The sequence below is a fragment of the Phragmites australis genome, chromosome 12, assembly GCF_958298935.1.
Source record: "Phragmites australis chromosome 12, lpPhrAust1.1, whole genome shotgun sequence".
Taxonomy (NCBI): Eukaryota; Viridiplantae; Streptophyta; class Magnoliopsida; order Poales; family Poaceae; genus Phragmites; species Phragmites australis.
Window position 1 is genome coordinate 30,699,749 of NC_084932.1, and position 17,443 is coordinate 30,717,191.

Here is a 17,443-nt window from a genome sequence, read left to right on the forward strand (position 1 = left end):
CATTGGGCTAGACATTGATTCCTTCTTAGATAGAGGGGTTGCTGTTTCTGTATACATTGCAGCAGGCTTGGTGCTGATGGAACTGAAGACCGGCAACCTTGCTTGGTCCAAGGCTAAGAGGAAGGGGTGATCCGAAGGAAGAACAGGAGCCAGAGCAAGGTTGGTGCGTCCTTAGTTGCTTAATTACTTTGATTACTAATAGTTGCTTAATTCGTCAGCTTGCCTAATTATTTGCACGTACATTCGATGATCTTGTATATTAATTGTATGGTACGTACAGTGGGATGGCCGATCCAGTGGTCATCGTGGAGAAGATCGTCAACATCGCGTACGCGATCAAGGAGGCCGTGGAGACAGTCCGGGAGAACAAGGAGGAGTGCCGCGGTATTGAGCAGCGCGTGCTCAGAGTCAGTGATCTGCTTTCGCTCTTGAAGGGATCGGAGATGATGAAGCATCGGGCGATGAGTCGCGCGCTGGAGGACCTTGAGGATGCTGTCAGTCGTGCCCATGAGGTTGTCACGGCCTGCCAGGGGAGGAACATCTTGTGCCTTTTCTGCTTCGCTGGGAAGCTAGCCAAGAAGTTGCGCCAGGTAAAGGATGATATATCACAGAGGATGATGCTGGCGATCTTTGCCAGCCATGTCGCCGTCTTTGTCGTGACTAAAAGTCAATATAGTGATCAACCCTCGTTTTTCATTCCAAGGAATCAATATCCTCTGTCCAAACATCCACCATCTCCTCCTCCTCTTGCTGTTGTTAAAGATCTATCACCTAGTCTGCCCACACATCTACCTCCTCCTGTTGTTATTGGCGAAGATCTAGTTTCACGTCTGCCCCCACATGTACCTCCTTCTCCTTCTCTAGTTGTTGCTGATGTCTCTAATATACCTCCACGTTCGCATGCACATCTACCTCCTTCTCTTTCTAGTCTGGCCGCATACATACCACCAGCGACTCTTCCTCGCACAAATTTAGCTCCACCTCAATCCAAACATCTACCTTCTTATCCACCCACAAAACCACCACCACCACCACCACCACCTCCTCCAGCCACATACATACCATCATCAACTCCTGCAAATTTAGCTCCTCATCTGTCCAAACGTCTGCTGCCTCGTCCTCCCACAAAACTACCATCACCACAACCTCCTCCTCCTCGTTCAGCCGCGTACATACCACCACCAACTCCTCCTCCCGCAAATTTAGCTCCTCCGTCAAAACATCTACCTTCTCGTTCACCGCCAACTCGTCTTCCTCCTCCTCCTCTGTTGAAACATCTACCTCCACTTGCACAACCACCACTACCTCCTCCTTCTACTCCTATTGCAGATATAGCTCCTCATCTACCCAAGCATCTATATCTTCGTCCGCCTGAACATGTACCTCCTCGTGCACCGACACAGGTATGATTGCTTCCCAATGTCGATTTAGCAACTAGAAAAAGAAAACGAATACACATAGATAAGCCTACCCTCAGATATGATCTGTTTTTCCAAGGCAAGCATTGACACAATTCGAAATATCACAACACTTTCCTTTGGACAGTTGACCAACAGAAATATAGATTGTTTTAAGATAAGAATGGACCAATGGATATATAGATATGATTTGTTTTCTAATTTTGCAAGAGTCGACACAGTTTGAAATATCATAATACTTCCAACACTTCTCGTTGGATAGTACCAATGCCATGTTGATGGCTCGTTAAAAACTTCTTCCATAACTCTGTGGAAAATCTGCAAGAAGAAAAGAATATATAATTTGTTTTCTGGCCATTGCACCATAGAATAATGAAAATAAGGATAAAGTTGAAAACAATATCTTGAAAACCATGAATTGACAATTATTTGTAAACAAATAAAGTAGTCAAAGTTGTCAAGTAAACCAAACAGAGGGGTACATATATAATCGGAGCCAAAATACAAATATGTTTTCTTAACCTTTAAGGTAGGGTCCACACATTAGAGGAATATCACAACAATAAGCAAACTGAGATATGTTAAGCTTGTTTTGTATACACGGCTCTTTAGATTTACACAAAGCAAGCTACTACGAGAGATTTGATGATTCGATGCTCGTATTTATAGAAAGTTAGAAAAGTATAATAATTAGTTCTTTAACCTACTAATAGTGCAGGGAGCTAACCCTATCATTAATTGATTTGCACAAGATAACTATATCCAGAAGCTCCTTGACAATATAGTAAGAGAAAGATGAACATCCATATTAGTGAGAGTTCTTCGGTTCTTCCTCCTTTTGATCAGCTAGCGCTGCAAACAGATTCTCAAGACTTTTACAGGAGAATGAAACTATGCTGGAACATTGAACAAATTTATCTTAGCAGCGATATGTAAAGCATTTTATTTTTAGACCTTTTGTAGTAAAAGTTTTATTAATAGATCCCTACCTAATTTATTTACAAAATAGGGCTGCCATGCTAAGGTTTGGCCATGTCAAATGGTCTAGTTTTGAAAACAAGGGAATGTTTGCTAATATTTTTTTTATTAAAAATAGTTTAAAAATAAATGACTTGGGAGGAAGCGGAGGGACCCCATGGTGCAGGACCTAAAGGTTTTGTAGGGGACTCAAATAATTTCTTGCATAATTTAATTATCTCTTTTTCTAAGAAATTGATTAATTTTCTTTTGTATTTAAGTTCACATCTGCTCAAAGTAGAGTAATGGCATATGTCTCTCTTTATAATATGGACCCACTTTTATTTTAATAATGGAAAAAAATGTTTCCGGCCCCTGCACTTTAAAGTGCACACAACCAGCTGGTTCATTATTATAGTCTTCCTGCAGTTCACAAGCAAGTTTTAATAAGCAAATAGGAAAACACGCTACATGATGCTTAAGATATCATCCACCATGTAATCGGTTATTATGGGCCCACTAAAATAAATGTTGTCTACTTCTCTCTATTTTCTGAAAGAATTTGTGGCAGAATTTTGTTTTTAATTAGTAAATTTCACAAACTACGTATAGATTGATAAAACTATTACAAAACTACACACTTTTCAGAAATTATATCGCAAATCTATAAATTTAGTGACCAGTGTATGACAAAACTACAAATTTAATATTTTTTTAGTTTTGTGATATAACTTCTTAAATTTATATCTTTGCGATAAAATAGTTTGAGTAAATTTAAAAAATCTACAACTATTTTGACATATGTTGTAGAAATCTACAACTTCTGTTGCCTATTTCAAATACCTACAACTATTTTAACCCATATTGCAAAAAATTACAACTTTCTCACTGTGAGCTCACCTGTCATCCTCTATAGCATGTAATAGTAGGATTAACGGTGGATCCACCTGTTATCAGAGGATGATAGTTGGACCCATGATGAATAAGTAGTAATTTTTTGCAATATGTGTCAAAATAGTTGTAGCTTTTTTAAATAAACATTAGAAGTTATAGTTTTTACAATATATATCAAAATAGTTGTAGATTTTTAAAATTTACTCAAATAGTTTTGCGATACAACTAAAATATGTAATTTTATGAGAGTTTTGCCAACCTACTTGTAATTTTGCAGAATTTAATTTTTGTTTATCTTAGGGATTAAATAGGATCTATCATCTACATTTACTATACGGTATATTAATTGTTTATTACAGAGGACAGGAGAGATCTCGGTCCCTGCTTCTGGTTCCGTCTCATCCACTCTTTCAGTTGAAGATCTTAGGTTAGTTATCTACTGTGCAAGTGCTAGAGTTGTGCTGCTAGTATAATCTAAAGTAAACAAATTAAAATACTGGATGCCTCAAAACTTTTAAGGAAGTATTACCTTAAGTTTTGTTTTTTGAATAAAGTCAGGATGGAGGGCTTCACTTTAAATTCCCTTGAGTTGAAAATTATTTCACTTCCATCATTGTAGCTTTCATTTAGCTAAAACTGCAAGTGTTCTGATGAGATAAAGGTTATAAATAAGGTTACTGAATCATTATATAATTGGGATCATATTTGTTCGTCCATTGAGCTGGTGTGTCAGAGTGCTTTAAGGTTCTACCTCCGGTCAAGAAATGTTTTTGTATCGGACAGGAATTCAGATACCAAGGCAGGGGTCGTTTTACTCTTATGCCCCTATTAAAACACCACGTACAATGCCTAGGAGGAGTCAGTAACATTTCCTTTTGTTAGGAATAAGAAAGACACTTTTTTTTTTTGGAGAACTTGCCTGAGCACGTTATTTCATTATGAGAAAAATGAGATTACACGTCGATACCGCCGCATCACGGTGAGAAGCAAAAGCCGATTACAAAGACAAAGATAGAAGGTAACCAAAATGAACACGAACGCGGCATAAGGAGCAGATGCGTCGGGGAGCAGGAAGGGAGGTAGAGCAGCAAGGGAACTAAAACGAGCGACAACTACCACTGCAGGAGCACGAGAAGACTCCTATTACCGGATTGCACCCAACACCAACCATCATCGCGGATGAACCTGCACGGTTCTCCGGCCAAGGAAGCCTTTCGATCAAAGACCCTACGGTTTCGCTCCTTCCATAGTGACCAGCAGCCGAGGATGAAGAAGGAGTCAAAACCTCGTCTGAAATCCTTTGGAAGCCATTTGCGCTTCGACAGCCACCAATCGACGAGCTTCGTGTCTGTGTGTGGGATGAAGCGATGGAGACTCGCCGGCCTTAAGAGATGGAACCAAACCTCGCGACTATAGACAAAACCGATGAGGAGGTGTTGGATGGTTTCGTTTGCTTGACCACTGAAGGAGCACGAGCCATCGTTGCCAGATTGTGCCTTTGAAGGCGATCGTTCGTCCAGCAGAGCCCGTAAAGAGCTAACCAAAGGAAGAATTTGTATTTTGCTGGTGCCTTGGACTTCCATAGCTGCTTTGCCCCGGCCAATTCCGTTTGTCCAAGGAAGAATGCCCTGTACGCCGATGAGGACGAGTATTGCTGGTTAGCGTTCCAACGCCAAATGAAAGAGTCCGGAGTGTTAGACAGTTGAACCTCCGCAACCAAGCCCCAAACACACAGGAACTCAGAGAGAACAGGGGCTGTTAGAGAACCGACGATGTCCCTCACCCACCTCTACTTGAACAAGGCATCCGCAACAGAGTGTGAGTGTGTCGTGCGTTTGCCAACCGCCTGGAACAGATTAGGCGCCAATTGCTTGATAGAACGCCCACCGAGCCACTTATCAATCCAAAACAGCAATTTGAGACCATTGCCGAGCTGGACCGAGTAGGAGGCGTCAAACATCAAGGTGATTACTCTCTTCATTTGATGGGAGGGATATCCAGCAACGCGTGTTGTCCACACGTCTCAACCATTCCCAGTGAAGACGAAGTGCGTAGCCAAGGCAAGTGAGATCGAGAACACCTAGCCCGCCGAGAGATAGCGGACGACAAACTTGGGGCCATGCGACAAGGCAATGGCCGCCAGCGACCATATCGCTACCATGCCAGATGAACGCTTTGTGTAGCTTGTCAATCGTTCTCAGCGCCCAGGGCGACAGACATGTCACCACAGACATGTAAATTAGGATGGCGGTGAGGGTCACCTTGGTTAGCAGAACGCGGCCAGTGGTGGACAGCAGGCTGGCCTTCCAAGACGGAAGCCTATCCGCCACGGCATCCACCAAAGGTTGGACATCACATTTTCATAGTTTCGTCAGCGACAGAGGGATACCAAGGTATCTGACTGGGAAGGCAGCAATTTGAGAGTGGAAGAACTGTCGAACGGTAGCCAAGTCGACCTCAGAGCAGCGAATCAATGAGGCTTAGCATTTGTTCAGATTGGTGTATAGCCCAGAAGCAGCAGCAAATAAATCCAGAATTGCTCTTGTGAGCACTAAGTCTTGCTCACAAGGCGAGACAAAAATTACCAAGTCATCGGCATAAGGAGCAGCTCTATTTGCGATCCCAAGTGCCTTCATACTGCGGAATAACAAAAGCCTATCCGCCAGCGATAATGTGGCATTGAGGACTTCCATCACGAGCACAAAAAGGAGAGGCGAAAGAGGGCCTCCTTGGCGCAGCCCGCGGGCATGGTAGATGCGACGGCCGGCACGACCATTGAGCAACACCCGAGTGTTGGCGGTGGAGAGAATGATGGCCATCCAGTTGATCCATCGTCGCGAGAAGCCAAGATGACAAGCACGTCAAAGAGGAAAACCCAAGAAACGGTGTCGAAGGCTTTCGCAATGTCCACCCGCAGCAGCAGGCTCATCCTCTTCTTTTGGTGTAGGAGTTTGGCACCCAAATGAACCGCCCTAAAGTTGTCAGGGATGTGGCGACCTTTGATGAAGGCTGATTGATTGGTTGCACAAGCTGGGGTAGCCATGGCCCGAGACGCATAGCAAGCGACTTGGTGATCAACTTACTCAAGCTGTGGATTAGGCTAATTGGGCGTAAATCTCTCAATTCTTGAGCCTCATTCTTCTTTCGCAACAGGATCATCAATGAGCCATTCACAAGATTAAAGCTTTGACTATCCAACAACCAGAAGGCGTTGAAGGCCCTGACAATATCGGGCTTGATCACGCTCCAATCCGTTTTGTAGAACAAACCAGTAAAGCCATCGGGTCCCAGGGCTTTCTCGGCCGGAAGCTCTTGAATTGTCCTCTAAATTTCCGCCTCAGAGAAACAAACATCCAGCTCCGAGAGGTCGAGAGCTGGAATCCCTAGTAAGTTGAAGTTAAGCGTGAGGGATCTAGCCTCCTCAGTCCCAAGCACATTGTTAAAGTAGTTGAAAACCACATCTTCTTTCTCACTTTCATTTACCACCGACATGCCTTGTACCTGGAAGGACTAGGTGTAGTTTTTACGACGCCTGTGACAAGCTTGCAGGTGGAAGAATTTAGTATTTGCGTCGCCTCTACCAAGAACAGAATACAAGACCGCTGGCGCGCCATTGAGCGTGATAAGGAAGCCAGGCCCAAGCACTTGAATTTGAGCTCCTTTCGAAGGTCCATCTCATCAGCTGAGAGCTGCTGCCTATCCATCGCAAGATCAAGGCGATAAACGACCTCCTTTGCTACCGCCAACTGAAGGCGAATGCTGCCCACAAATCTCTGACTCCACCGTTTGAGCGCCTTAGCAGTCATGCGAAGCTTGTAGTCCAATGATCGGAAGGCGACCGCATTATCAAGTGGGCAGTGCCATGCCTCACGAATGGCATCTAAATAGCCAGGGAGCCATGGCCAGATGGACTCAAAGTGAAAGCGATGCTTGAAAGTGGAATTCATGTTGGTGTGAAGCAAAAGCGGTGCATGATCCAAACAGCCAGTGGAAAGGCTACGCAACCTATAATCAGGGAAGCAATTTTCCTAATAAAGGGAGACAAAAACCCAGTCAATGTGCTCGAGAGTTGGGTGGAAGCATTCATTACTCCAAGTGTAAAGCCGGCCATTAAGGTGAAGCTCTTTAAGCTCGAGGTCGTCAATAAAGCGTCGGAAGCGACCCATGGAGCGATGATGTAGGGCATTGTTACTCTTGTCCTCCGCTCTATAAATCATGTTGAAGTTGTCGCAAATCATCCATGGGCCAATGCGAACTTGTCTTACTTCTCGGGGCTCCTGGAGGAAGGTGACCTTCTCTTGCTCGCCGTGTGGTCCGTAGACTGAAGTGAGCCACCAAGAAGAACCCCCCGGCAAGCAAACCTTGACAGTGAGCGAGTATTCCATGAGAGATACATTAGTCACCGACCAGATATCTGAACGCCACACCACAGGAATACCACCATGAGTATTGATTGAAGGGAGAAAGCAATAACCAAAAGCGGACCCTAGCATTCCCAACATCATGTCATTATCAATTACATGAAGTTTAGTCTCCTGCAAACAAGCAAGATGACGCGTTATTGATTGACCGTTTGCCGCACAGCATCGTGATGTGCCCGGGCATTAAGGCTGTGGACATTCCAAACAAGGATATTATCACAATCCATTGAACAACTTGCATGACCGATGACCAAGGCTACGCAGACCTAAGGTGTTCCAACCGGCACCAAGGGGCCAGAGGAGTCTCACGGAGGAGAACACCGAACGAGCGTCCTAATTGCTGCCTGGTGCGAAGCTGACAGGGGCATGTCGAAGGTACGCTTGTATTCATCAATCGCAGCAGCATCCGGCTCCCGAGACTCCAAGGTGATGCCAAAGCTTCGCATAAGAACATTTTGCGCTTGGGTGATTGGGTTTGACACTCAAGAGGATTGCACGGCGAGCCTTCTGCTCCGATGAGGCAGTGACACTGTCGCATCAGTGTGTGGATCAGTGGCGCGCGGGCGCCGTCTCGCGGCTGCATGGCTAGAACCGGTTGCGTGATTTGAGCAGTGACGGAACCAATGAAATCCACCACCAGAATATCTATCGCAGTTGTGGCAACAACAACTCTAGGAGGCGAGAGCGACCGAGAGGCCCCGGAAGCTTCGAGTAGATAATCTCTGTAGGAACGAGAATGACGAATAGAGGGGGAGGGGGTAAAATAGGCACCTCAACAAATTTCTTTTGAAATAGATGGTCTTTTCCTATTTCTCACCCGACGCACCTCAAAACACTCAAGCGGAAGCAAAAGAATCAGAGAGACAAAGCAAGAAGACTAGTTCCATAGCAACATAACTCCATGGATGGAATATGAACCATATGTTCCATTCAAGACCATTCCATATGTCTTTGTGCACAAATACTCGTAACTTTCAAAAAAACTAGAGAAGATGGACACTGGATAAGGTTATCCTCCAAGATGATAGTCTAGTGGCAAGGGGACTCAAGACCCGCTCAAATACATGAGTATGTGAGTGTTGAAGCCACTAGCATCAAGAAAAATAACCCTGCAAAGATGAAAACTGCAGCTCAAAGAAAAGATCACCAAGTAAAGAATCTCTCCAAGTTGATGATCTAGAGGCAAGGGTGTTCAAGACCCATGAGCATATACTCGTATGTGAGTTTTTATGCCTCTAGCAACAAGAAGAATGACCTCATAAGGTGCTGAAATTTTAGCCCAAAAACCAAAACGAAAATCAAAACCGAAAAACTTGCAAACTTACAAGAGAACTAATAGAGGGAAACTAGAAGTAGGGGAATCCAAGCATATGAAAAAAAACATAAACTTCATTACTCAAAGAGGTCAATCATATTTTAGGCAGATTATAAAGATTTATCTCTCAAAACTCTCACCTATTACATAGGCTAAGCACTCATCCTTCTCTCCTATAAAACCCTAGCTCTAAAGCTCTCAAACGGGTGGCACAAGGGGGCTCAAGTGGTTGGTTCAAAGCTCTTTTTAGCTCTACCCCTCTATTTATAGGTATAGAAAACTTGGCCCCTAAGTTTCCTAGCTTTTCCTTAAAATACTCCTCTCTTGTAGTACACTCCTAACTACTACCGAGGGTATTTTGGTCTATTTTCTTCTCCATTCATCGGACGGCCGTGGCGCCTTCACGACTTAGCTTCGCCTCGACGCAAGCTTCGCGATGGTGCCACACACTCCTCCCACTATTTTGAGGTCAAACCGCGAAACTGTCTGCATGCTTCTCAAAGCGTGACTCACCGCCTTACTTACACCTTAAGCAAGTGCTTCGATGTCGACGCGTGTACTCCATCATGCGATCCTGACCACTGGTAAGTCTCTCCCGCTGCTGATCCCTCGGGCCGCCTTTTCACTTGCACCGGTATCCACTTCACTTGACTTTATCAACACGCCGTCTCCTCCGCCTTCAATGCTTTGCTTGACCTCCACGTGTTCAGCTAGGATCACCCTTGACTTCGACCGGCCTCCTTGATCTCTGGCACCAAGCACTCCGCTTGGTCCCCATCATCCTGCCGTCGACTGCCAAGTTGCATCCATCACCTGCACATCATGAGACAAGCAAACACATATCTTCAACTCCAATTCCAATTAATACATAATCAATATGCTCAAGTGAAATCTCAAATCAATTCAAATCACATCAAAGCTCATGCAAAACCGAAGATCATTAAACCAAATAAATGACAATATCAATCACTCATCACAAGTAAATCAAAGCACATTTCAACTTGGTTTCTCAATCTCCCCCTTGATGAGTGCATTGACAACCCGCAAAATACAAAGATTTTGGTTTGAAGAAATTAAAACGAGATAAGCTCATCCAAGTAAAAAAAAAACTCGAGAAAGAGCAAAATATGTCACTTGACATAAGAAAGGTTGCAGAAGTCCTAAGAGAGGTAAAGACAAGCCAAAAACCTTAAAAGAGCAAGAAAAACTTAAAAACCAAAAAAATACATCCCTTTGTTGAATATTTGTGCATAATATTTTTGGGCATATTTCCTCCCCCTTGGCAATGCAAACATCAAGGATAACAGACTATGCAAAAGTTGTGCAAATGAAATGCAAACCTACAAAGCTGCACAAATAGATCATAAAGCACTTGTAAAAATTAGAGATGTCAAAGCACTATGAGAAGTAAACAATATAACTCAAAGACGCACAAAGTCTCGAAGTGAGTTCATGTCACAAGCACCGGGAGTGAAGCAAGTTTTAATCATGTTGTTCAATTATCCAAAAGGTGTCACCATAAAAGCATCCACAATTTCATGATCAGTGCAAAAATTAGAGAAACTAGTGCTATGTTAAGTTCAAACTAGGCAACCAAGTTCAACCTGACGGGCTATGCAAACAACTACATATCAATTCAAGCCTTAGTTTGACAACATGAAAAAGAACATTCTTAGCACATTAAAAAGTATAAGTTAACTTTCTCATTTGATTATTTAACTATCCTCAAGTGAGTTTTAAGCAACTATGGGTTCACTTTTTTGGCAAACTACATGGAGCCTTAATCCACCATATTGGATTCAAATTTAGCTCAAAACTTGATCATTCATTTTATTAAATCAACATAGAATTTAAGATATGCAATTTTTCATAAAGCCAAAACAAGTTGTGCCTTTGCGAAACAAAAGAGTATATGCTCTCCCAATGGTTAATCATGGGCTAAACATTTACATAGACAAAGGTCAAAGACTTCCAATCCACTGAACTGAACAAAGCAGCCTAGCACAAGCTTTTCACAGAACTAGCTCTAATTTAAGCACTGATCAAGCTAAAGTAAATACTCAGGGATAACAAGAAATTATGTTCACATTTCAAGTTCATTCTTTAGAAAAGACTAGCTTGCTCAACAAATTTTATGTCATGTTTCAATAAGAGACTAAGCTTGCACAAATTGTTATACATCCACTATACTTAGCACAAATTCACAACTAGTACAAGAAAAGTAAAGAACATATAAGTGAAACTTGCTAACATAATTATATTACAAAATGTATGCAATGCAAATGCAATAAAAGTAAGATAGAATATGTACAAAGGCAACTCCCTCTCACACAACGCCATAGGGATGGCACACACCAAGCTCTCCCCTCAGAAATGCAAATCTTGTTGCATCTAGAAGCTTGGTAAAGATATTTGCTAGCTGGTGTTGGGTATCTATGTAGTTCAACTCAATGTCTCCCTTCTCATTATGGTCTCTCAGGAAGTGGAATTTCATATTTATGTGTTTAGTTCTGGAGTGTTGAACTGGGTTATTGGCTAAGCTTATAGTACTAGTGTTGTCACACAAAAGTAGCACACTCCTGAAATCTAACCCAAAATCCCTCAAGGTAGCAACCATCCACAAAAACTGTGAGCAACACCTAGCAGTAGCTACATATTCAGCTTTAGCAGTAGACTGCGCAACGCTAGACTGCTTGCGAGAAGACCAACACACAAGAGAAATACCTAAGAAATAACAAGTACCAGAGGTACTCTTCCTGTCAATTCTACAGTCAGCAAAATCTGCATCCAAAAAACCTCAAAGAGAAAGCGAAAAGGAAGCAGAGATACCTCAGAATGCACTTCACCGCTTGGCGGCAAGACGTCCTCGGTGAAGCCTGGAAGCGAGCACACAAGCAACGGCGAAATGGATGTCAGGTCTTATCGCCGTCACGTACAGCAGAGAGCCGATCATGCTCCTATACTCCCACTGGTCCACCTCCTCACCATCTTAATCTGGATCAAACACAATTGAGGTAGCCATCGGTGACGCTAATGGCTTTGCGTCGCTCATGTCGAACTTCTTCAGCAAATCCTTGGTGTATTTCGTCTGGTGGACGAATGTACCTTACTTGATTTGCATCCCAAGGAAGAAGTTGAGCTCACTCATCATCAATATCTTGAATTTCCTACTCATAGTTTCTGCAAACTTGACCATAAGTGCATGAGAAGAGTCACAAAAAATAATATCATCCACGTAAATCTGAACGAGTAATAAATCATTACCATATCTAAGAGTGAACAAAGTTTTATCAACTGATCCCATCACATCCTATGCTCTAGTAAGAAAGATCTAAGCCTATCATACCAAGTCCTAGTTACCTGCTTAAGCTCATACAAAGCTTTCCGAAGCTTGTATACTCTATGTGGGTATTTAGGGTACTTAAAGCCCGGGGGTTGCTTGAAGCCTGCACGCTTTTTAAAGTGTGACTCACCGCCTTACTTACACCTTAAGGAAGCGCTTCGATGTCGACGCGTGTACTCTGTCATGCGATCCTGACCGCCAGCAAGTCTTTCCCGTTCCCGATCTCTCGGACCACCTTTTCACTTACACTGGTATTCCTTTCGCTTGACTTTGTCAACACGCCGTCTCCATCCACCTTTAATGCTTTGCTTGACCTCCACGTGTTCAGTTAAGACCACCCTTGACTTTGCCTGGCCTCCTTGATTGTCTGGCATGAAGCACTCTGCTTGGCCCGATCATCCCGCTATCGACCGCCAAGTTGCATCGATCACCTGTACACCGAGAGACAAGCAAACACATATCTCTAACTCCAATTCTAATTAGTCCATAATCAATATGCTCAAATGAAACCTCAAATCAATTCAAATCACATCAAAGCTCATGTAAAACCGAATCAAACCAAATAAATAACAATATCAATCACCCATTACAAATAAATTAAGACATTTCACCATGATTTCCTAATCTCCTCTTAACAAAGGAAAAGGCCGCGCTCCACGTATTCCTCTACGGGCTCCGGCACGACGAGGGTGACCTCTGCGGGAATGAGATCCGGATTGATGCACCACGCGACCACCGCAAAACGAAGCAAATCCTCGCTTGTGATGGCGCCTGGCGTCGCTCGCACATCAGAGCAGGAGCCGCCCAGAATGCGCTCCACAGTATGCAGATTCCACGCATGTGGCGGGATCCCTTTCAGCTCGAGAAGGACGCGGTAGAGGAGCGGGCATGCGGTTGCCATGGCTTGGCGCTGCCAAGGTCGGAAGCTAAGCTAGAATGAAGAACCAACAGGCATAGGAGTACGAAGCACGATGTCACGCCCCGACGGGCCCCGGAAGACAATTAGGAAATCCTCAACGCAGCCACGGTGAGCGGAGAAGTCGTCAGCCGCCACACCGAAGGAGTTGATCAACAGCGACCGGACTTGCTCCAAGGTAACCGGCGGCCTAGTGCCCACCACAAGCGCGACCAGAGCATGTGTGAGTCTAGCCTCCTCCAAGAGCAACTGCTCGGACTGAGGAATGAAGCAGAAGCCATGACGCGGGCGGCGCTCAAGGCTACCACGCACCGGCGAAGAAGGCGCAGGGGGAAGATCGATGGACGGCGACGGAAGCGGTGGGCTGGCCGCGCAGATGGAAGGCGCGGAGAAGGACTTTCCCGTGGATTGGGAAAAAGCGGATGGCGTGGGGGAATGGACAACCTGCACTACCGGGGGTGGAGGTGTGGGCGACCTTCGGGACGGCGGCGGCAGAGGGGCAGCACGGGGGTGCCGGTTGTGCCTCTCCGTCATGTTGTGGCGAGGTCGACGGAGATCACGCGCAACGGACAACGGAGGTGAGCAAGGACGCCTGCAATGCCTCGCTTGGTGACCCTCCTGCCGGCACTGACGACAAAATTTTCTTGTCTGAAAAAAAATTGACACGGACAACGTGGTGGGCGAAGGACACAAATGCGGAACCAGTAGCGTGCTATGATGCAGCAGGATATGCTCAGGCTGTCCTGCTCCAGTATTGACACATGGATCATATTCATTGTGGTTGTCTGCATAAGCAAATTTAACAAATAACATTGTGGTTGTCTGCTTCTCCAAATTATGAACGTGTTTTAATTTGTCTATTTTGATGAACGTGTTTTAATTTGTAACTCGCAAGCTTTGGGGTATATATATGCCACTGGTAGTTTTTACGCATATTGAAAAGCATTCGCCTTTGCTGAATTGCAGTGGCAAATCTGAAGTGCAAGATGAGACAAAAAAAGTACCATCAGGAAGCGAGGTGTCTTCTCCTCCCTTTCCAGGTAAGACTGCATTTCTGTTCCATCTTCATCACAACTCCCTGTACTGGTTAGGAAGGCTAGCTACTTTCATATACTCCCTTGGTTCCTTTCTATTTGGTATCTTAGAATCCATCTTTCTAAAGTGACTATATAAGGTCCTATAAAAATATAATGCTAGACTTATCTTGAAAATACTTTCATAAAAAAAATAAATTTATTGGTATATAAGAAGTGATGGTGCTATTATACTTCACACTTGCATAATCTGAATAACATCGGTTGTGTGTTGCTTTTACGACAGGCTTAACAAAGTTCAGTTTGTCTGAATTGAAGGCCGCTACACATAACTTTTCAGAGGAAAATAAGATCGGATCAAGTGACTTTGGTACTGTCTACAAGGTACCACCAATGCTTGGTTTGCTATTTTGTAAGAGTAAATTTCACATACCCACGCTGCCATTATAAAACTACCGCAAAACCACTCTTTTAATATGTAATATTTTCAACGAACCACACCTCAAATTGTATTTGTCGGATACACAACCTATCACATTTCCGTTTTGTTACACAAAGGTTGTTTCCATATTGGACAAGAGCTAACACACAAGCTTGATTGCATGGAGACATATACGCATAGGGTAACACTTTTCTTATTTATTTTCGCGAAAATGACTATCATTTATCTTTTTTTATACTTTTAAGGGTGTATTGTGCAACAGACTTGTGGTTGCCATCAAGGAATTTCGAGATCCACCTCCATTTCTTATGGCGCGAATATGCGCTGAACTTCTTGTTGCTTCAGAGCTCCAGAGCAAGAAGGTGGAGGCATTGGGGAGCAATGGTAGGAAATTGTCTTTGACCGCAGGCGTGGGCAAGAGTGAGAACACCCTCTCGGGAAGAAACGAAAATATAATTGGAGTTCTGGGATATGGCCACGAATTCATGTGGAAGCATAGGCGTGTTGATCATCATATTTTTCTGGTCGAAGAATACATGCCGAACGGAAACATGGACAACATTATCTATGGTATATTGCCAACTTCTGGACCAACAATATTTATGCATTCTTAAATGAAGTAACTATAATAGTTTCTTCCCTGCAATTTGTATTTATTTTGCAGGGTCTCGACTTAATTGGTCCTCCCGCTTCCGGATAATTCAGGGGTTGGCCCGGGGCCTACATTACCTTCATGAGCAAAACATTGTCCATATGAATATGAAACCAGCCAACATCCTCTTGGATTCTGATATGAACCCTAAAATAACTGATTTTGGAATAGCTAGAATGTTGGATGAACCGATTATTCACGATAACAACATAGCAGGCACAGTGTAAGATGCCCATATACCATTAGAATTGCTGTGTAACATGACATGAATGAACTTAGAATTGCTCTTTTCTTTCTTTCTTTTTCCCATCAGCTTTTGTCCTGAGATCTTCCGTTTTTATTTAACCATTCAGGGGATATATGTCTCCAGAATATATCTTGGAAGGTATTTTGTCGACGAAGTATGATGTGTATAGTTTCGGCGTCATCCTCCTTGAGACCATTAGCGGTATGTGCAGAGCTGAACCAGCTCGTCACCACGCTTCAGTTCCATGGGTAAGTAAAACATTTACAAGCATGCATATGCACGTACAACAACATCTCGGTTTGCCATTATTTGTCATGGAATTTTCCACTTAAGAGAATGGATTGCACAGATTGGCAATTCTGCATTTTACTTGTAGTCTAGCCGGGTTTCTCTTTTGGTGCCTGCCCTAGTCCGTTCAGAAGGACATAATTTCTCACATAAAATTATTTGTTTCAGTTTCTGAAAGTTAGCCACCAAATTGGCCAAAGTAATTAAGACAGGACGCCCAACCTAATTACACGAAATAAATCAGTTCGATTAATTCGGTTTCTTGACAAACCTAATTAGCCTGAGAAGGGATGACTGGGCCTGTACTATTATTTGTTCCCCAGTGAGTTAGCCTTTCACTTTCTTTCACATATTTTTTATTTGGCTAACATTTTTTGTTGTGTTTTCTTGCAAACAAATTAAATCGACCACCACGATAAGTTGAACAGAAAATGGTTAGATTGAGTTTTAAAAAAATGTTGCCTAGCTAGTTTTTTGCAGATGATCAGGGAGTTTGCGGACACTTGCTAGTAGCACTATCGACAAGGGGTGTAAATTGGACGCTTTTGATGATTGATAGTGAAAATAATTTTTTGTGATACTTCTACATGCGTAAAATTGACATGTTCCAAAATTGTAAAAAGAAATACAACACCTTCAGCGCTATCTTAAAATCAGGTATATTGTCGCTTACTGTACAACTAAACTTGTCATCTACATACGCTGTTCTTTTGCAGGCTTGGAAGTCGCGTGAATGTCAACAAATGGATGAATTGTTTGATCCGTCCTTGTGTGAAGAATCTCAGCTAATGGAGATCAAATGGTGCTTGGAGATAGGGTTGCTATGCACTCAATTTGAGCCAGCAGAGCGGCCTACCATGGAGAATGTTCTTGACATGCTAAGTGGCAAGAAAGAGTTATCAACCCCAAAGCAGAGGGGCCTAGTGGAGATCAAAGGGTGCTTGCTATGCACTCCATTTGAGTCAGCAGAGTTACCAATCCCAAAGCTACCAATCCCAAAGCAACCAGAATACACCAAAGAAACGGCCAAACCTGGCAAAGCGGCCAGCCGTAAGGTCAGAAGTCGGAGGTAGGGTGCTCCCAAAAAAAAAAGGAGAGAGAGACTAATCTATCATACAGATGTAAATATAATCAACTTGCTCGTAAGTAATAAATGTACTTGTAAGTATGTGTACCTAACTTAAGTGGTGACGATAAACCAGTAGTTGTGTATGAATAATTATTAAGTGCTTCACCTTGTAAGTACAGATATGATCTAACTGACTTGTCAGCACATATGATTCATTTATGAGTAGTGTAACTACTACCTCCGTTTCGTAATATTTGTCTACACCCACCATTGCGTACAAACTAAGAAATACTGAAATCGAGTGAAAAATACGGTGAGATGACTATGCTACCCCTAATCAATGTAAGGATGAGAGCAAGTAACTCACCAATGTTGAAGTAAATACATGTATGCACTCAAGGACATAACAGGAAAATAGACCATAAAGTATCCTTGTTACCGCAATGA

General features: G+C 43.3%; 1 protein-coding gene across 3 annotated transcripts; it reads left to right on the plus strand.

Moving 5' to 3' along the window:
- LOC133886226 (proline-rich receptor-like protein kinase PERK2) lies at nt 1-17,167 on the plus strand. Of its 3 annotated transcripts, none has more exons than XM_062325954.1 (9): nt 1-163; nt 281-1,403; nt 3,629-3,696; nt 14,231-14,304; nt 14,585-14,682; nt 14,986-15,310; nt 15,405-15,615; nt 15,746-15,887; nt 16,644-17,167. In XM_062325954.1, the coding sequence occupies exons 2-9, from the start codon at nt 285-287 to the stop codon at nt 16,998-17,000; spliced, it is 2,394 nt and encodes a 797-aa protein (XP_062181938.1). In that variant the 5' UTR covers nt 1-163; nt 281-284; the 3' UTR covers nt 17,001-17,167. The 3 variants fall into 3 exon arrangements, with proteins under 3 accessions (XP_062181938.1, XP_062181937.1, XP_062181940.1); XM_062325953.1 differs by having other exon boundaries at nt 1-159; XM_062325956.1 differs by lacking the exon at nt 15,405-15,615 and having other exon boundaries at nt 1-159; nt 16,644-16,870.
- The last annotated feature ends 276 nt before the right edge of the window (nt 17,168-17,443 follow it).

What these genes read in the sequence shown, in the direction of transcription:
- LOC133886226 (XM_062325954.1), top strand. Translation starts at nt 285, where the DNA reads ATGGCCGATCCAGTGGTCATCGTGGAGAAGATCGTCAACATCGCGTAC. An exon ending in CATGGACAACATTATCTATG is followed by an intron (nt 15,311 to 15,404) that starts GTATATTGCCAA and finishes TTTATTTTGCAG; the next exon opens with GGTCTCGACTTAATTGGTCC. An exon ending in ACCACGCTTCAGTTCCATGG is followed by an intron (nt 15,888 to 16,643) that starts GTAAGTAAAACA and finishes GTTCTTTTGCAG; the next exon opens with GCTTGGAAGTCGCGTGAATG.